A 22,040-nucleotide genomic window follows, 5' to 3' on the forward strand; every position below is an offset into this window, starting at 1 on the left:
TGATTAAAGCATGTGCTCGTTACTCCGAAGATATAGTTTCACTTCCCCTCATGGGTACAATATGTGAAGCCCATTTCTGATGTCACTCACTCACTCATCAGATCTTAGCAAAGATGGGTATGATTTGAAATTTTTTACTGTTTTACATGTTTAAAACATCTGTGTTTAATTTGATTGAAACCTGAGATATTGCCCTGGAGAAGTCATTCGTGTAATTTACTTCCTAGAATCCTGAGGCCGTGAAATGTCAGGGACACGACCAGGAACTGAGGCCACTACAAGTTCAGTGACAGGTGGTTCTGGCAGGGTCGGTGAGGCAACAAAGAAAGACAACTCGGTCACTTCCTGCGCATCGGTGGCCACTAATACAGACGATGTAGGTACCAGTGAAGGAGATCAGTGGAATCTGGATACATTGCTCCCAGGAGAGGTCAGTCATAGAAATTATAAGGTCCTTGCATGGTTAATATAGATGTAGTATATCAAGAATGAATAGAATGTGAGCCCATGAAAGGTTAAAACTTTTAGTTGGAATATTACTGAGTGAGGCATGAAAGTAAACTCACTCACTCTCACATAAGCAGTAGTTGTGTGTCAGGAAAACAGCCAACTAGCTTCAGTGGCAAAGTGTTTTGGAATGTAATTTGATTGCAGTGTTAATCAGTGGTGTCATGATGATCTGAAACAAACAAACTCTCCAGTGAGAGACAGTTTTGGGTGATAACTGCACCCCTTCTTCAGGATGATCAGGGATTCAGGATGAGAAATGGTCAGCAGTAGTGTAATAGGTGACTTATGATTAGGCCACTCATCAGTCATATAGCTGCAATGTTCTACTGAATCTGGAGTCAAACGACAGACACTGCCATCACTTGTGGTAGTGTCCTCCAACAGGTTGTTTATGCTCAACTAACCATTTGTCTGTGTGCTGTGTATGCTGATTCAGCATATTCGTTTCTTCATGAGACCATGCAATCTCTGTTGTGTGTGATGACCTGTGAAGATCAGGGTTAGAATTGATTTTCAGTAACCCAGGCTTGCTGTAAGAGGTGAATAACAGGATCGGGAGATCAGTCTTGCTGATTTGGTTGACACGTCATTGTATTTCAATTGCATAGATTGATGTTCATGCTGTTGATCACTGGATTGTCTGGTCCAGACTCAATTGTTTACACACTGTTGCCATATAGCTGGAATATTGCTGAGTGCTGGGTGAAACTCAGCTTACTCATTCACTGATGCTGACTCACTCATTAAACCACTCACTGATGTATGTGTTCATAATGTTCCTTCCAGGACAAGAACCCGTTTGTAGGGCTGTCAGATGAGCAGCTGGGGCAGCTTGAAGATGTACTGTCCAGCGAGGAGGTGAAGAAGCTTCTACAGACAACAGACCTTGAAACCCTTGAACACAGTCTAATATCCAACATGGCTGCTGAGGGGTCCAGTGCACCTGTACACAAAGGGGACACATTGAACTCATCTGATGACTCGCTTAAGCTGGACATATTTGGCGGACAGAATGTCATCGATGAGGCCTCTGCTCATCAACTAATAAGGGTTAATATACTGTTGTCATATTTTTTAAGCTCTTACTGCATTTGTAGTTGGCTTTGTTAGTGACTGAAAGTGTAGTAAGTAATCAAGAAACTGAGGTCTACAGAATGACAGAAGTAAGCCCTTATGATCATATTACTTGTTATAGTTAGGCCATTAGTACATTATTGTTAGAGGGATAGGTAGTCAGTGACTGTCTTGCGACACAGATAATGGGTTTGATCCATACATGGATAAATGTGTTACATCAATATTAATACTCCATAACATTAAATTGATTAATGTTGCTGATCCCGAAAGAAACAATAGCTGGGTAGTAGTGGCCACCTCTTGTCAGTTGGGATGTATGTGTAAGATGGAATGCTGGAATATGAGAGCAAAATGTTGAAAATGAAGTATTGTAATATATCCATCAAATATTGGTGTATTTTGACAGCACCTATTCAAGCATATAAGGAGATTGGCTTATTTGACTATTGCCGAACTGTACTGTGTTAAGTTCAGTATGTTCCAGTCAAACAGTTGCAGTCAACAAAACTGTCACATGACCGCACTTGGCACTAAAATGACATGAAAGTTTTATCACTTGTTTGACAACTTTTAAAACTTCAGGAACATGTGTTGTCAATCTTTAGTTTGCCATGTGAAGGCCATTTTATACTATTTAGACATTGTGATGCCATAACTGTAAAACCTTTATGAGATCATACATCTAGCGGTATTATATAGCTGTAAAAATATTACACTGCTGTATCTTGCAAAGGCGAGTAGCGACTGTGCTTGTCATAAGAGGCGACTAATGGGATCAGGTGGTCAGGCTCACTGACTTGGTTGACACATCATTGGTTCCCAATTTTGCAGATCAATGCTCATGTTGTTGATCACTGGATTGTCTGGTCCAGACTTGATTATGTTCAGACTGCTGCCATATAGCTGGAATATTGCTGAGTGCGGCGTAAAACTGAACTCACTCACAGGTGAGTAATAACAGGCATTATGTAGGTGCACAGTGTTACCTTATACATAAAGCATGCATGGACAGCGTCTCGTCAGTTTGATCACACAAAAAACATTTTTCACAAGTTTCATTTTTCAAAACAAAAGTTTGACAACACGTAAAACTCAAGATTGACAGCACCGAAAGTTTGATGGAAAGAGACCGATGCTATGTCTACGTAAGAGTTCGACAACAAATTTGTGTTGGTGGAGAGTTGTTGGAATGTTCACACTCTCAAACTCGAGTTTGACAAGAAGTGTTTTCCAACCTTAGTTTGCCGTGTGAAGGCCCCTTTAGGCCCTGCTTGACTAGTGGAAAGCTGAGAGACATCAGACTCTATGCTGTTACTATCAGTTTATGTTGGAGGATATTAAACAGAATATTTTTGCTCATTTGATACCAAATCATTAACTTGTTTAATCGTTTAGTATCCTTTTTTATCTCCTTGGCAGGACAGTGTCCGAGAACATGAATTAGCAGTAGTAGCTGCTGCCTTTAATGATCATGCATATGCTTGTCAACCTCCCAAACCACAACCGTCCATCTCCAAGGTGACCGAAGCATATGCTCCTGAAACTCCCCCTGATGCCCCTCCCCCTGTCGTCCCCAGCATCAGTGTAGTGGCAGCCCCCTCCTTGTCTCCTGTTGTGCAGCAGGCTGATGTGGGGGTTGGGGCAGACCTTGACAGTGATGTGGAGAAGACAGAAGAAGATAGTATGGTAGAGGATGAGGTGAAGGAAGTAAAGAGAGGAAGAAAGAAGAAAACAGAGGATGCTTCACCACAGCCATCCAGGTAAGTCTTCAGCTAGGTGAAACCTTTCAGTGATATAGGTTCTCCATCTGGCCAGGTAGGGTTTACCTAGGGTAAGAGAGTGAAACTGTATAGGTTAGCATGGGTAAACAATGGGGATCCTAGAGGCCAGAACACTTCAGTATTTCATTCTACCAAAAGTGATATAAGATTGCATATGCTCAGGGGCCATGAATATACTAGAAATTGATTGATTAACCAATACATTAAGTGAGTGTATAATGTAGTCCACAACAGAAACAAATCTACAAGTATTTGCACTGGAAGGTTGTGAAGCATTTAAGACTGTGGTAGTTACTGTTACGTGTAAAGTAGCTGCATGCATATGTAAACATGCATAGGGTCCCAACATGGCGGTCCCAGAGAAATGTTGGAAACCGAATTCTGTAGTCTTACACAAGTACAGATGCTGGGAAGGCAATAATTTTTCCTTATCCTGACTCATGCTAATTGCTTGTCTCCTCTTCCCTGGTGAAGGTAGTGGAACACCTGAAATCCCTTGAAGTTCCCTTCTAGAAAGAAGCGACGTAAAAGACACTCACCCATGTGTAGCCTCCCTTTTCCCCCGCCCTAGGCCATGTCACCCCTTCCATGCTTGTCACTCTCTCCTTATCGCCCGACGTTGCGGCTGGAGGCACCTGAGGGTCCCGATTCGGTGATATGTTCTTTCTTTATTTTGGTCTTTGAACTAAATTCTGTTCGTATACGGTACTTGGATTTGTATATGCCTTATATATAATCAAATTTGTCATAATTATGTCATATTAAGTGTGTATTTCTTCACTTGGGACTTAGTCCCAATTGATGAAATCATGTCTACTATGTAGATTGCGGTTGTCGGCAGTTGATCCTCATTTAATTTGCCCGACGTGCAAACCCATATGTTCTTCTAATAATCGTTGTAAATTTTGCATAGAATTGTCTGATTCAGGATTTACTCTCTATACATGGTATAGGGACAAGCAACGGCGACTTGCATTAGTCATGTCTAAAACAAGTGATTTAAATTCGGAAATTTTGTTAACTACGTCTGGTGAGATTCATACCAGTGAAATGTCTGGCGTTTCTCCGGGGTTATGTATGGGGTCTGGCGTGTCGTCCCCTGTATCTCAGAAGAGATCTTCCTCAGAAGAAGGACCGTCTCAACCGAAGAAGTGTAGGTCGTTGAAGACGACATCATCTTCTTTGGAATCATCGCAGAAATCGTTTGGAGAAGAAATCGTCCCTGTACATGAACGACTTATCTTCAACAAACCACCGTTGAATCTACAGGTAGATATCAACCAACACAGTCATCGGATGACATCATCTAGATCTACCCCATTGGCATCATCTGCACCTCTCAACTTGGAGGAAAATCGTCAGACAACACAGAATCGTCAGACAACGCAGACTTCGTCAACAGTAGACAACTTTACAGCTTAACCATCGCTACAAGCAATGTTTAGAAGAGGGGAGACGACTGCACTCGTCATCATCGTTGACTACAGCTCGGCATGAGGATGAAGAGGACATGTATGCACACACTCGAGGAAGATCGTCATCAGTGTCCCTCTCTTCACATTGCAGTCGAGAGAGAGATCCAACCACGCTGAGTGAGTGCACCCACATAGGTCTACTCATCAATGAAGAGGATCTTCATCAGTCTCCCTAGCTCCAGGCCGGACAGAGAGATCCACCTACATCGAGTGACTGCACTCGCAGGAGTGAAGATTCATGCTCGCGGGTGTGCACTTGCACCAGTGAGAAGTCATGCTCATGTGAGTGCACTCGCACCAGTGAGGATTTCTGCTCGCGTGAGTGCACTCGTGGGTTCACTCAACATAAAAGGTCTTCGTCACTCTCCCCAGTTCATCGAAGGCACTGTCAACAATCACCACCCCCATAGCCGTGAACTCTTATAGGAGGGATGGTCAACACAGGATAAATGTTTCACTCATTGAGGCATGAAGATAGACATTATTGAGCGTCGTCATCGGAGGAAGCCCTATTTTCGGACTCTGAAGTTACATCATGGATCACGAATGGACTTGACTTAGCTTCACCATCCAAGGACTCTAATGAAGCTAATACTTACATGATAAAGGATGACGACATTGATGCACTTACGTTCTCACCGTTACCTCTGATGTCTACGATTCCTGAGATGTTATCTACGGCGTTTCAGTTGGCAACCAAGTTTCAACAACATCATGTACTGTCATTCAACATTAGTCGCTTCCCTCTTTGTATGGAGCCCTTCGTCAGAACACTGGATGTTGATGAAGTTTATAAATCATTAGTCCCACTTACAACAAATCTTACGACAAGAGACTTGCTCAGCTCGACACAACCACAACGCGCATTTTTTTCAGATTAGAGCCATCAAGGAGACTCTCATCGACTTTTTTGCGACAATGTTCAACAAACTGACAACAACCTATGTATCACCGGTACCAGATCCATTAGTCTGGGTAACAGACGCTGTCAGCATCCCATGGGAAGGACTAAACGTATTCACGTTTCCCCGTCCTGTGCTGCTACCAAAAGTCATCGAGAAAATAAAACAGATCAGGAGGCTACTAAGTGCACAGGGTTGTGTACAGCACACTAGGGGTTGTGACAATACTGAAAGAGTCTGCACCCAGTCTGACTTTGGTTGCCCCTTACTGGCCAACGAGACCTTGGTTTCCAGCACTCACAGAGGAGTTAGGACAACAAACACTACAACTACGAGATTGGGAAATTTTTCTCGTCCATCCCCACAGGCACACAGCAACCCATCTGAGTAGTATAGGGAATGACAGTTCTGGACCACTTTCAAGAAATGTCTCTACAAAGCCTTATTTACTAAATAAGGCTTTGGTTGGGTCATTAGCTCTTGCTACTATTACCCCTACTACAAAAAAGTTGGCGGTAATTACTGTGCCTTGGTAGGAGGTAATACTGTGCCGTACGGTACGATCAATAATTCTTCTCTTACAAACCCCCTACCCGGCCCATCCCTCAAGTAGTACAAGTTAGGTTCGTCGGCTTTCATATCCACTTTATCTATGTTGTAAGTTTTGACTGACCATATAGGATCGGTGGCTCGCTTACGGCTATCACCCCTATGTCATGTTTATATCGATGAAACAGTTTAATGTGAACCGCCTACGATCTCTTTGGTGTTCATAATAAAGGCTTGCTGGGCTTTTTGTATTCCCTGTGCTATGTACTTTTTTTTCTCATCCTCGCTGATAGCAGACTTACGAGACTTGGATCGAATATCTTGTTTCATTCCGTTATATTTTTTGAGTTCAGAGAGGATTGAATTAAACTCCTCTTCTGAGATCTTACTGTCAGAGAGTGCCGTGGAAATTCGCTCACTCACTGTGTTCAGCTTTGCTTCGGCCAGAACCCTGATCTCGTCGTGTTTCAATACCTTACGATTAAGTCTGCGTGATACTAACTTAAGCGCCAACCCTACCAACCCTGTCACCCCAGCCGTTATTTCAATACCTAGCACTATAGGTGCAGCCACGATGGTGGTTAACAACCCAACGCCTGCCGCCCCTAGTCCCATGCTGGTTGCCATAAGGGTAGTGTCAGCCCCGTCCACGATATTGAAAGCTCTATTATATTTTTTACATAGTGCTTTCCGCGTGTCACGGTCTTGTTCTAGTTGGCGTTTCATATCACATAACTGCCTCAAGCGGAACCCATCTACGGTTTCCAATGTCTTCGCTACTTCCTCTACAACTGGGTACAGGCCCATCCTATAATGTATATTTTGAAAGATATTTTAATTGGGGTTCAGTTAATATTCTATCAATGTACTTGAAGTCTACAAGTTCTAGACTACTAGTCAGGGCAATAGGTGAGAGGCTAATAGAATTTCCTGTTGTAATAGAAACCCCAGGGGAGCTTATTAAACGTTTTATATAACCAGTGGGGGTATCCCGTTGTATAACAATACGACAATATTGGTATGTGTAAGACCAGCGTATTGACACCCCGGGTAAAATTTGGTGTACTATTGGGGGGTCTCCATCGAATAAAGTCGTAAAGAAGACTTCTATGATGAGGGTGAAAGGGGAGGATATTCTATCAAGATTACTGCTAAATGTTAATTTATTGTTTGGATAAGCAAATAACCCTTTTTTGTCGTAACCAGCAGATTGTCTGTGTACTAATTCCCTCTCCGGAATGAAATCCCCTGCCCAGATACCGTTGTTCTTAATCTTAGAGACAACCCCATTATTTAATGTGATATAAGGTGATCTGAATGTTAAGTTGATCAGCCATTTGGGCTCTTTTAAATCTGGTAACGGCACCCGTCTGTACACGTTGTCTTTGAAGTGCAGGATGTATAATTCATCTTCCTCACCAGGCTGATCGAATCCCTCCGTATCTCCCAGGTCGTTAAGTGTAGTGTTGGGATGATGACTAGTCATTATTATACTATTATGATATAATTTCCAACTGGTTTTCTGATAATAATTCAGGGGTTAACTTAATACCCATGAAGTGTATGTTGTCAGGCAGGAAGATATTGATTAGTGATATCTTATTTTCCACGATCACGTTGACCCCCTGCAGACTGGTCTTGGAGTCGACACCCACCCGCACGTAAACGTTGCAAACTTGAAACTGGTGTCGTTTCACCCACCCGAGTTTGATCCCCTTCACGATCTCGACATCATTCCCCGATGGTTCCCCTAGGTAGACTTTGATGAACAGTGTTGAGTTTGCCGGTAGACTCTCTAGTATCTTGACCACGCCTTCGAATTCAGACACCAACTGCAATTTCACGTTTTGTATGGCTGGTTTACTCGATAGCATGTGGGCTGCTATAGTGTTGACTGGGCTGACGACTATGCTACGTCTCTGAGTTGGGACGTAAGCCACGAGCAGGGTTCCATTGTTCACGACTTTGTTTAGGTGGTTGTCTTTGTTATCCGTGAACACGTAAGGGGAGACGAGTCTAATATTGAGAAACCATTTGTTATCGGGTAACAACACCCACTTGTCATCTTCGGTGAAGATGAGCATATATGGTTTGTTTTTGACGACGGTAGTGCTCTCAACATCGTCTAAGTCGAACAGTTTACCTCCGAACGATGGGTATATTACCCAACTATTATCACCGGTGTTGACAAGGGAGTACTTAGTGTTTACTGTTGCTCTTGTGGTATCTATCATATCACTTAGGGTTCCACCGGAGGGGATTTCAACGCGTTTGTAAATGTTGTTTTTCAGTTGCAAGGCATACGATTTACCATCTACTCCGGGAGCGTCGAAACCGCGTGTGTCTCCGAGGTCGGAGATCCCGATATTGACGCATTTTTTCACTCCGGGCCCTTGTGCGCTGGTCATGTTACGTGAAGCGTTAAGCTGAGGTATCCTATATTTACAGGATTATGATTTATATCTAACACCGATATTGTCAGCTCAGGTATGTTGCCCTGGGTTAATCTCTTATACTGCCGTGGTGAAAATGACTCGGTTCTACCGTCGTTGAATTTCTCAGTTTTCACCGGCACTGCTCTCAATATAGTGGAAGGGTGACCTCCTTGAATGTTATACGTTGTGCTCACCTGACCGAGATGAATGTATAACTCTCGGTACGGTACTAGGTCGGGTAACTTCGTACCTGTGACGGTTGTTGTTGGTTTTATCTCGTCAGGAGACATACCGAGTATCCTCGCTAATGGTCGGCCTAGCCTCAAGGAGGTTCTTCCGTTGTTGATTAACACCACTGTGCCGTTTGAGTCGTTCATCTTGAGTTCGGCTCCCAGGGGTTTGAAGACCTCGTCGTTTAGAGAGCACACGCTGTAGTAGCCGTCAGTTATCTGACTGCGAGTTCCACTGACGAACAGCTTATTGTTGCTGATATTAATGTTAGTCCATTGTGGTAGGTAGGTGATATCGCAGAGTGCGACTTCGAGTTGACCTGACGTGTTATCGATCGCGTGCGTCAGCTGAACGGCCTCACCGCTCGTTATTCCTGGAAGTGTTATGTACATATTACATATATATTTATTATATAATAGTTTTAAAATGTATTCCCCTGGTGTGTTGTACCCTAAACTGGACGTAGATTTCTCCACCATGAAGATCGTGGTTGCTCCTGGGTTGTATTTCAATGCCAAGTTTATAGATATGCCTGATAAGTATAAGCTTTCGGTGACTAACATTGAGGCAGTCCACGCTTGGTTCAACAACCCTATGCAGTTCTGGCAGAACCAATTCAACTTTGCCGTGTGGTGCGCTACAACGGGGTGTGGTGTGACATTGACCGACACTCGGCGTGGGCCGCTGAGTCAGTCTGTGTTCAAGTTCCACGTGTACTACCAGGTCAGACGTATCCTTAAAGAGATCAGCGTCCCCCTCCCACAGGACAAAGCGTGGGACGCAACAAACAACCCGTACGATGGACGGGCCTACGAACGTATTTGCAACGAATTCGAAATAAACCCGAAGACGGATTGGCGTTTGCCGGGGCTGAACCACGGGTTGGGTATTCCTTACGCTCATGGGCTCTCGCCAAAGGCATTTGACAAACATATACTAATAAAATTTATGCAACGAAAAATGTTTAGTACGGAACGTTTTTCCCATGCATTAGCTGATCTTGTTCCTAAACCTAACAAATCTGGACCAAAACCAGTGAAAGATGCCAGTGATGATTTACTGACACTAGGTATACTTAGGCAGGACTTTGCTTTGTCGAGTAATGAATGGAGGGATGATCGTATGGACTTTAAAAAAGGTGGTGTTGGTTTCACAATCCAGAAAGTGGAGCAGTCAAACACAGACGGGTGGAAAATGTTCATGCTGGACACGTCGAAAGGATTCACTCGTGCCGGGGTAGTCAGGTTGAACGACTCGATTCGAACGTACGTGTGGGCGCTGTTGGGTGCGCAGTCGATGACGCGTTCCAACATCCTCGGTAAGGGAACTGCTTACGACGCTCAGACACAATTCGTTTCCAACGTTGAGGATGCTATCAATTCTCCAGTTGATCTCCCGCGGGCTATCGAACGCTACCAAAACGTGTTAGAATACGCCAGGTCGAAAGTCGACTACGTGTTCGGCGTGGGGTTGTACATGGCTCCGAGTGATATGCAACTGAGAGTAAAAAAAGTGGTGGGTTATAACAACGAAATAGTCATAGCCACGGCGGACCAAAAGTTGGGTATCAACCCCGATATTAACACCCCACATATCCAACACACCCAACCACGTGAAAAGGGTATAGTTGCGTCGCCCCCGGAGTCTAAAGTTCATGTGGGGGTACCCCCCACACACTCTCATATTCAGGCTCAGCAGCATATTGATAGTAAAACGGCCCTGGTGGTTGGTGGGGTAACTTTGGGACTTATTTGGTTAAAGGTTTCTTAGCCGCTATGTACACCAGACCCGCCACGGCGACGATGGCTGCCCACAGGTTTTGACTGAGCCACATGGCAGTTTTAGACAGAGCGCTCAACAACCACGAGACGATGCTACCTAGGATGCCGGGAAGGGCTTCGGCGGCTTTACCAGCCAGTTTAGCCAGGCCTTCCCCGAGTTTTTTTATCCAGTCTTTAACACCACCTCCTGTGGGAGTGGGAGTTCCCCCGCCGGCAGGTGTGGGGGTTCCCCCCGTCAGTGACACCACCAGGGTTGATATGATGAAACCCAATGCAGTCAGAATACTGGCGATGGTGATCCCTTGCTCCCGGAACAATATCCGAATCCTGTTGGCTAAAGTTGTATCCTCATTCAGCATTCTATCGATTGTTTCCCGAATACGACTGATCTGGGATCGAAGCTGTTCACGATTCGAGGAAGCGGCTTCCAATCGTGTACGTCTCTCGTCTTCTAAATCGCGTAGTCGTTCATTGATACGACGCTTCATATCATCGTTTTCAGTTTCGTTGAGTTTGGTTTTTTCCCTAGCGATGTGCTCGTCGATTTCGTTCAGTTTCCCCATGTTGTTCACGAGTTCTCCACGCACGCGTTTCACGGCTTCGTCTAAGCCGCGCAGTTCCCTTACCGGAAAGTCAAATCCCGGTAACGGTTTGTCCCAGTAGGTGCTCAACAGTTTTTCTATGCTGTCTGAGGCTTCTGTAGCACGCTGTGGTGTCATTTCATCTCTAGTGGTGAGGTGGGATCTGGTAGCTTGCAGATCTTTTTCAACGGCCTTAGGTATTGCACCACCGTAATTACGCATGTTTAGATTTTCACGGATAAATTCAACACCATAGCGGCTGGCTAGAGTTGACAAGGCCAGTGGTTTTTTAGTGCGCTTGTCAAAGAGGTAAACCTCTGGTTTAGACTTAAGGCGTAGAACACCCTTTGTATCAATAAAAAAATCCTTATGGTATCGACCCTGTGGTTCAACGTAGTTTTTAGAGCTGCTTAAGCTTTTGTAATAATCATTTACCGTTGTTTCCAAAAGTTCTTGGCTCAATGGCAAACTAGTAAATGAGGTCTCCTGCTCATCATCGAATGCCTGGGCACTATCGTCCCACATATCATCCATAGGTATGTCTTCATCCATTAGTATTAAAAATATATTTCTTTTATATAACAATGTACGGTAGAAAATTAGATCCTTTCAGAAAATTGAGAGAGCCATTAGGAGCCAGAGCCGTGCGACAGTCGGTGACCATCACAAACAATCCCAGCAAGATAGACCAGAATCAAACTCTGCTGGTTAGATTTCCAAACCTTGGTGAGAATGACCTCATTGTACCAGGCACTGTTCGACTGGCGTTCAATATCACGTTGACCTCCGACAACGACAAACGCGAGTTAGTGCGGAACGTGGGTCGAGCTATCATCAAGAAAACGACCGTCAAGATCAGCGGTAACGAGGTGTTGAGTATCGACGACAGCGACGTGTTTCACTGCTACAAGGATCTCTGGAAAAGCGAGAGAGAACGAGTCAATGATGTGTACCAGGGTATCAGCAAATCAACCCGGGCGCGTATAGGATACGTCTTCACGACAGACCAGCAAGACAAGCTATCGGACGGTGAAAAGGCTATCGCTCTAGCATACGGGAATCGATTCTGCGTGCCGCTCGACTTCGAGTTGCTCACGGGACACGCGCCGTTTTACCAGGCCGCGCTGGGTGATAGGCTAGAATACGAGCTCACGTTTAACGACTATAGCAAAGTAGTGCGTACGCCGAACGGTGATGAGGCCAGTTATGCCATAGACAACATCTCTCTGGAGTTCGACATGGTCACTAGCCCGGAGCTGGCCAGGCAGGTTCGAAGTCAGTACTCTGGGAAGATGGCTATACTGTACGATCGCGTACTGAGGCATAGATCAGTCGTGCGAGATAAGAGCGACACTGTGTGGAATATCAACCTGAACGTGCCGGCGCGATCGATGAAAGGTATCCTGGTCGTCCCCGTGGAGGATTATGATCCATTCCGGAGGGACAGCGAGAAGTTTTTCAACCCCGAGATTGAAAAGGTGGAAGTGACCATCGAGGGCGTGCCCAACCAGCTGTTCAGTCATGGTATGAGACCACACCAGCAGTGGGATGAGATAAAAAAGCTACCAGTGGGGGACTACATAACAAAGGACCTGGACCTAGGCTCCGTGCAGATCGGTGAATACCTGACCACCAAGTACGCCTTATGGTTGGACATGCGATCCACGGATGATGATAAACTGCACGGTAGCGGGCGCCGTATAGATAACGGCAGCGAAGGGATAACCATCCAGATTACTAAGAAGGCTCAAACCGCTGGTAAGTTGAAATTATATCTGTACGTTATTATGGACGCGCAACTTAATATAGACAATGGGAGATTCGTGCAAGCCATCTACTGATGGGGGAGACCCCCTGGGGTTACCCACTGACCCACACTGCGCTATCATATGCGGGCAGACTGGCTGTGGGAAGACCGTTTTCGTGTTGGATATGTTGGAGGGTTACTACAAGGATGTGTTCGATAACATCGTTATCATGTGCCCTACTCTGAGCATGAATAAAACGTACGCGCGACCTTGGGTAATGACGGACCCTGACGTACACAAAATCGACCCTGGAACACGCCTGCAGGACTGGTTGAAAGCTCTTCACGAGAAATTTAAAGGGGAACCGACGCTGTTTATACTGGACGACTGCAGCGCTAATCGCGAGATAACAAAAAAGAGAGACATGCTATCGTACCTGGCCTTCTCCGGCCGGCATGCAAATCACAGCGTCTGGGTGCTAACGCAGAAGTTCAACTCGGTGTTGAAAGACCTCAGGGAGCAGACGCGATGGGTGGCCTTATTTCACTGCAAGGACAGGGATTCGTTCGAGGAGTGTTTGAGAGAGAACGATGTGATGAGTAAATTAGAACGGGAACGGGTGAAGAAACAGCTCGCTGAAACTAAACACGCTAAGCTCGTGCTAAAGACCGACCAACCAGTAGCATATATAGTATACTAAAGCTAAGCAAAGCTAAGCTAAAGCTAAGCAAAGCTAAGCAAAGCTAAGTATATAGCTATGATATTTGAAGTATTTGTCGTGTGCAACTTAACCTTCATTTCTCTGTGTTTTGTCTGCATCGGGTATTATATAGTTAAAACTAAATCTTACTTGTTATATTATAAGATGGAGTGTGAGGAATTGCTCGAACAATTGTCGTTGGAGGGTTCCCCCAGTGGGGGTGTGGGGGATTCCCCCAAGCGAGAGAAACTGGTGGCGTTGGCTGTTGGCGGCAAAGCCAAACATTACTTTGGAGACTACACTCCGGATAAAATTAACAAAATGTCAGCCGAAGAAATCGATAAGCTGTACGCTAGATACGAGTCCCGGCTCGGAGCAGAAATGACAAAGACAATAGGATCGGCTATGACCCAGATATACACCGGTATTGTGTCACATTTCCTTCCCATTCCACCAGAGCGCCGACTTTACCTGTGGGAGGACCTCGAGAAAGACCCTTTTATCGAACACGCCGTGAGCTCTATCAGCTGCGGGCTGTACCACAAATATGGTATGTTGTTGGCTCCAGTGACGGCGGCGATTATCACGGCAAAACATTGTCAATTTGAGAGAAAGAATAATAATAATAGTATAGATGGATGCTGCACAGGAGGAAACCCCAGTGAGTCCCGAGGTGACGGAACCAGTGAGTCCCGAGGTGATACCCCCAACAGTAACCAGACAGAAGAATCCTAAGAGAGTAGCTGCCGGTAAAAAACGGTGGTGTAACCAACATAAAGTGACCAATCCAACCCGACTGTTGTTGGCTGTAGGTGTAACTGCTGCCGTGGTTATAACATGGTTATACGTGGGGGTACCCTCGCACAGTGAGCCACCACCCACGCCGCCGGCAGGCCCCACTGTCGACCCGCATATCATGTTATAATTTAAAATATTTTTATATATACATAATGTCTGAGGGGAAAACGTTCGTCAACGACGCATACCACGCCACAGTGGTCGCCAGTCTAGCAGTAGGGTACGCTCGGTTGACTAAAATGGTGCTTAAACAACCAACTATCAAGCTAGATTTCAACCTGCAGGATATGGGTATGCTCATAATGAACCTTGGTATGGCGATGGCCACAAAAGACATCCTAGTAAAACAAGGAATAATACCTGATAATATAATGAAATAAATATAGGGATGGCCACGATAGCTATGATGGTCGGTGGGGCGTTAGTGAATGCCCTGGCATTTTCCGGGAGTAATTACCTCTTCTCGAAACTACGAGATGATCACGCGGCTGAAATACAGGAAGAAAGGAAGCGACACGATCTCGCTACTGAGAAATTACAAAGAGCACAGGCCGAGTACGCTAAAAAACGCCTCCAGAGGATCGATTTTATTAACGAACAACTCACGCGTGAAAACCATGCCGTTCAAACATTCAACGATGTCGATGAAGCAATGAAAGAATACTATCTACTAACTGGTAAACAATTGGAACCGCTCAATAAACCCACACTCGCTCAGTACTACACACCATCCAAGGGACAAATGAATCGTGAACTGGGCTTCATAGTGTTGGGTATAGCAGCTACTGCGTTGGTTGCAAAGCAATTAAACTAAAATACCTATATAAGTAAACATGAGACCCGCTCCATACCGATGCGAATACATACTTATGGGGAAGACCGAGGCCTGTGGTAGGAAATGCAGGAATCAGGGGTTCTGTTGTTTCCATATGGGAAGTCCTAACTACACGTGTTCTGTGTGTGGTATCGGGGTTAAAGGGCACTACTGTTTATGTAAAGCTCACGGAGCGAACGTAGTCAGACATCAACTCATATACGAGAATAAAAAAGGCTACATAAAAGAACGTAGGCGACTGCTCAAGATAGCCACTTAAGAGTTACCTCCCCTTACTGTGAACCAATTAGACATTAGTTCTCTTAGGTGTAAACACGATGTCTACTGTGCGCGAGCTCAAGAGGGTCGCAAAACAGAGAGGTGTTATCGGGTATTCTCGAATGCGGAAGCCAGCATTGTTGAGATTACTAGGTTTAGAAGCCCCTCCTACGGTAAAACAATTAAAAGCTCAAGCAAAACAGCTTGGGTACACGGGTTATTCAAACCTGGGGAGAGCCGGGTTAACCGCATTGTTATCACATGCCCCCGTAGCACGTCCCACTGTAAAACAACTGAAAGCCGAGGCACACGATTTGGGTTTAGGCGGGTATTCCCGTATGAGAAAACCACAGCTTGTAGAATTATTACGACAGAATAGAGCTATTGACCTACAGTTCGTGCGCACTGAGCGCGCTGTAGGCAACTATTTGAGAGGTTGGCGTATGCACGTTGATAGAAACATAGACATTACAGATATCAAGCCTCTGATAGCTGATAAGGTCAACCAGGAACTAAATAATCTAGGAAGTATCAAGTTTCAGATCACAGTGAAAATGTCGCTCGATAAGCAGGTTGGGAGTACCACTGAGTATGTTCAGCCTTACTTCCGAGGTCAACAAGAGGTCGTCACACATGCAGAGACCATTGACGCATCAATCGATACAAGTTTTCAGCTGATACGAGAATACCTAGAACGCTATACACACTTGGGGTCCGGGTGGGCTGTAGATAAAATCGATAATGTCTATCTAGACATAGCTAACTACGTGCCGTTCAGAGGCGGGTCATACCTAGCCTTGCCTCCCTACTATAGGAACAAACATGCCATAGTAAACGTTAAGAATAGAGGAAACGATTGCCTTAGGTTAGCTATCAGGTCAGCCTTATTTCCAGCTGGCACTCATTCAGATAGGCTTTCTAGCTATCCCCAAGACGATGGGCTTAATTGGGATGGTATAGATGAACCCACCCCCATATCCCAGATCACTAAAGTAGAAAAACAGAATAATCTGGCTATAAATGTCTTTGGGCACGAAGGTAATACAATAATAGTACACAGGGTCAGCACGGTGAAGGATTGCCAAGTTATCAATATATTCATGATCCAACTAGGTGAAAAGTATCACTACACGTGGATAAAACATCTCAGCCGGTTGTTGCACGACCAGTCGAAACACGATGGGGAAAAACACTTTTGTGTACGATGCCTACACGGTTTCAGTCGAGCTGATTTATTAGAATCCCACCGGGATGATTGCCAAGGTGTGGGGCAGACGGCCATACGAGTCGACATGCCTAAGGAAGGTGAAAATATCCTAAAATTCAGTAACCACAAGAACCAAATGTCTGTACCTTATATTATATACGCCGACTTCGAAGCCTTAGTTGTGGGTGGGGATTCCCCCACACCCCCTAGTGGGGGTAGCTTCACCCACAAGACACAAGAGCATAAAGCCTGTTCGTTTGGATACATTGTCGTCCGTTGTGACGGGGAAACGAAAGCTCCGGTAGTGTATAGGGGCCCTGACGCGGCTGAAAGGTTTCTAAAGTGTTTGCAGGAGGAAGAAAAAATTATTAGGAATGCATTGTATAGAATCGCTCCCATGCGTATGACCCTAGCCGACAGGCTAGCTCACGCTAGTAGCACTCACTGTCACGTGTGCGACTCACCACTTAACGGTGATTCGGCGAGAGATCACTGCCACATAACTGGTAAGTATAGAGGCGCCGCTCACAACGCGTGCAACCTCAAGCTTAAAATCAACCCTAAGACAATAAACATCCCCGTTGTCTTTCACAACTTGAGAGGGTACGACTCACACTTGATCATGCAGGCCATCGCGAAAATCGATGGTAATATAACGTGCATCCCCAACAACATGGAGAGATACATCTCCTTCAGTTTAAACAGACTTAGGTTCATTGACTCGTTTCAGTTCCTCCTGTCGTCACTCGACAGTCTGGTCAAGGCCAACAATACCTTCCCTATCACCGATCGATACACAGACGCCGAGACTAGACCCCTGCTTATGAGGAAGGGTGTGTACCCCTATGAGTACATGGATAGTTGGGTCAAGTTCACCGAGACCAGACTACCCCCTATTGACTGCTTTTATAGCAAGCTGAATGAGGCGTCCGTCTCACGAGATGATTACTCGCACGCGACTAACGTATGGAATAAACTGGGTTGTAAGAACCTGGGTGATTATCACGACCTGTACTTGAGGACAGATGTACTGCTGTTAGCCGACGTGTTTGAAACGTTCAGGCGGACCTGTTTAAAGCAGTATAAACTCGACCCCGCATGGTATTACACCAGCCCAGGTCTGTCGTGGGACGCCTTGCTTAAAAAGACCGGAGTTAATTTAGAATTGCTCACAGATTACGACATGCACCTATTCATTGAGAAAGGCTTGCGAGGTGGGATTTCCATGGTATCCAAACGATACGCGAAAGCAAATAATCAATACGTGAAAGGTTACGATCCTAACAAACCAACCAATCACATTCTATACCTCGACGCAAACAACCTGTACGGCTGGGCCATGAGCCAGTATCTACCTACAGGGGGATTCGAATGGGTACCCCACGTTGATGTTATGGGGGTCGCACCAGATTCGAACAAAGGGTATATCCTCGAAGTTGACTTAGAGTATCCCAAGGAATTACACACATCGCACAACAGCTACCCCCTGGCCCCCGAACGTATGAGGGTTAACACAGACTGGATGTCTGAGTACCAACATAACTTGTCAGGTGGTCGTGTGACAGACGTTGAAAAACTCGTGCCTAACTTAATGAATAAGACCAAGTACATCGTTCACTATCGCAACCTACAGCTGTACCTGTCGTTGGGTATGAGGCTGACCAAAATACACAGGGTGCTCATGTTCGACCAGAGCCCATGGATGGAGCCCTACATCAGAATGAACACAGACCTACGAGTGAGTGAGTGAGTGAGTTTAGTTTTACGTCGCACTTAGCAATATTCCAGCTATATGGCGACGGTCTGTAAATAATCGAGTCTGGACCAGACAATCCAGTGATCAACAACATGATCATCGATCTGCGCAATGGGGAACCGATGACATGTGTCAACCAAGTCAGCTAGTCTGACCACCCGATCCCGTTAGTCGCCTCTTACGACAAGCATAGTCACCTTTTATGGCAAGCATGGGTTGCTGAAGGCCTATTCTACCCCGGGACCTTCACGGGCCCACAGACCTACGAAAAAAAGCCACCAGTGATTTTGAGAAAAATCTCTACAAGCTCATGAACAACTCGGTGTTTGGTAAGACTATGGAAAACCTGAGGAAACGCGTAACCGTGAAGCTGGTTAGATCTAGTGAGGAAGACAAGCTCAGGAAATTGATAGCCAGTCCGGCATTCAACCGTAATAAAATATTTACAGACAACCTGGTTGCCATACACATGAAGAAAAGCCACATAAAATTCAACCGGCCTGTTTACGTGGGGATGAGCATCCTCGATTTATCCAAACACCTGATGTACGACTTTTACTACAACGAGCTCAAGAAACAGTACGGCGACAGGTGTGAAGTGCTGTACACTGACACGGATTCCCTGCTGATGGAGATTCGAACCGAGGACGTGTACGAGGACATGAAAAATTACCTCGATTTATACGACACCAGCGACTACCCTAAGACCCATACCCTACACAGCACGGTAAATAAAAAGGTCCTAGGTAAGATGAAGGACGAGTGTGCTGGCACGCCCATAGCCGAGTACATAGGTTTGAGACCTAAGATGTACTCCATACTGAAAGCCGACAATAGTGAGATCCGGAAGGCTAAGGGGGTTAAGAAGTATGTGGTGAAACAACACATCAAACACGCCAGATTCAAGGAAGCCCTGTTCAAGACCCGTACCTTTAGGCATAAAATGAACACACTTAGAAGTGATGGACATAAGATATACGGACTGACTATAAACAAGACGTCCCTGTCGCCTATGGACACGAAACGTTGGATAGCTATTGATGGTATAAACACATACGCGTATGGACATGAAAAAATTTGAGGCTATTTACTACAGCCCGCGTGGGTACTGGAAAGGAGCTAGCGCAGTAGATAAGCTAGCTAAACTAGCGCGAGTATCCCCGGAGGAAGCCAAAGCGTGGCTTGAAAAACAAGCCCTGTGGCAGATCTATTTGCCGGCACCACGCTACGTGCCTAGAAGGAGGTTCGGTATTAACATACCTAATAGCATTCACCAGGCAGACCTACTGTTCCTACCCCACGACAAGAGGTACAAGTATGCCTTAACCGTAGTGGATGTAGCCAGTCGTTACAAGGAAGCCGAACCCTTGACCACGAAAGATTCGGCCCAGGTAGCCAGAGGATTTGAACGCATATACAAACGCAGCCCACTGACGTGGCCAACAGAGCTGCAAGTTGACCCCGGACGGGAGTTCATGGGTGCCGTGTCACAACTGCTAGCCAAACACGATACAAAGGTCAGGCGTGGCACGGCCGGAGCCCATCGCAGCCAAGCCATAGTTGAGAGATTTAATAGGACTTTGGCTGAGCGCTTGTTCGGCTATCAGTATGCTAGGGAGATGACCACCCCTGGAAAACGATCGACTGAATGGGTCACGAGGTTACCCAAGGTGGTGTCGGCAATCAACCATGAAGTCACCCGTCTCACCGGTAAGAAACCGGCAGACGCTATCAAACTAAAATCAATAGTTGCAGAGTCGGCCGCTCCATTGCGTGGGAAGGAGAAACAAATACCAGATAGGGCCCTAGTGAGGTATCTATACCAGCCGGGGGAACACGAGGGCGATAGCCGTAAGCGAGCCACCGATCCTATATGGTCAGTCAAAACTTACAACATAGATAAAGTGGATATGAAAGCCGACAAACCTAACTTGTACTACTTGAGGGATGGGCCGGGTAGGGGGTTTGTAAGAGAAGAATTATTGATCGTACCGTACGGCACAGTATTACCTCCTACCAAGGCACAGTAATTACCGCCAACTTTTTTGTAGTAGGGGTAATAGTAGCAAGAGCTAATGACCCAACCAAAGCCTTATTTAGTAAATAAGGCTTTGTAGAGACATTTCTTGAAAGTGGTCCAGAACTGTCATTCCCTATACTACTATCTGTGTTCTGACTTCACGTGTGGAACGTATAAAAATCTGTTTAGCCTTACGGAAATTCACTTGCACCCTTTATGATGACAAGTGGAAGCGGTTTGAGACATACAGCAAGAAGAAAGGCTTCACAGCGATGAAGACAACATAGCAGAATATTTATGTCGCCTACGATATTCCAGAGGTCTGATAGGCTCTACATTATCTGCATACCTGGCAGCTCTCAGCTCAGTCATCACCATGGAAACGGGGACCAAGTTGACTAAAGTACCCGAGCTACTTGCTTTGTTACACTTCTTCAAGTTTGAAGATCAACAACGTAGATTTAGAGCTCCAGCATGGGATCTAAACACTCCAACATCTCACAAGTGATACGTATGAGCCGCTCGATCTAGACTTCAACTGCATGAGTTTTGATGAAAGTCATCATCCGTCTGCGATGGGATTTTCTTGCGAGAAATTAACTGCCAGGTCGAGCAGATTGACAATTTCACATACTGGCTCTATCTTCAATCCCTGAACCCCATGATACTCAAGATTTATCATTATGTCCAGTCAGATCATTGAAGATACATCACACGTACCAAGTCTAGAAGGCAACGTTTCAAGCGCCTGTTTATGCCTATATCTACTGAGACACTTACGGAAGTATCCTGCAACACTATCTCAGTGTGGATAAATAAATAAATAAATGCTGTTACATTGAGAGCCAATAAAGCAGCAGGATTGGAACCTCCGTGAGCCTCCAACCCTCATGAAGTCAAAGCCTTGGCCTCTACACTAGCGTTACATGGGAATTGCTCGCTATCAACTATAATGGAGGGCTGCTTTTGGAAGTCAAACACAGTGTTTGCCAACCATTATCTACGAGGTCGTGTCTGGCATTCATCAGTTTGGGCTTCTTATTGTTGCTCAGCAACTAACAGATCTACGATATCGCTGAGTTCACTCACCCGTTTTATCATGTGACTTGTGGAAGCCAGACGCTCTGTGGAGTATAATGGTGGAAAATCCATGCACACGTCTTAAACAGACTAGCATGAGTGATTATGACCCTGTACTTGTAATGAAGATACTTGTACATGAAGAAGGGTCACAACTAGTCTTGCTTACAATATCTCGACATCAGAAACTAGCAGGATGATAGTTACTTTCGATGTCAGACATTCCAGTCAGTGAAACCTTCGGCTCGATGTTCGACTCGATGTGTTCCCCCAGAATCTACAATGAATATTAGAAGAGCAGGACCATATTATCACT

At 45.4% G+C, this 22,040-nt stretch overlaps 1 protein-coding gene across 3 annotated transcripts in view; it reads left to right on the top strand.

Annotated features, from left to right (window-relative positions):
* Positions 1–22,040, top strand: part of LOC137278005 (PHD finger protein 3-like) — a 63,932-nt gene that overhangs the window by 3,028 nt on the left and 38,864 nt on the right. For all 3 annotated transcript variants that reach the window (XR_010956637.1, XM_067810035.1, XM_067810037.1), the window contains exons 2-4: positions 228–430; positions 1,297–1,560; positions 3,007–3,347. Coding sequence is in view for 2 of the 3 variants with exons in the window: in XM_067810035.1 (XP_067666136.1) it covers positions 245–430; positions 1,297–1,560; positions 3,007–3,347 (791 nt within the window). In the remaining variant the exon portion in view is untranslated. The remainder of the gene's footprint in view (positions 1–227; positions 431–1,296; positions 1,561–3,006; positions 3,348–22,040) is intronic.

The sequence above is a fragment of the Haliotis asinina genome, chromosome 3, assembly GCF_037392515.1.
Source record: "Haliotis asinina isolate JCU_RB_2024 chromosome 3, JCU_Hal_asi_v2, whole genome shotgun sequence".
Lineage (NCBI taxonomy): Eukaryota > Metazoa > Mollusca > Gastropoda > Lepetellida > Haliotidae > Haliotis > Haliotis asinina.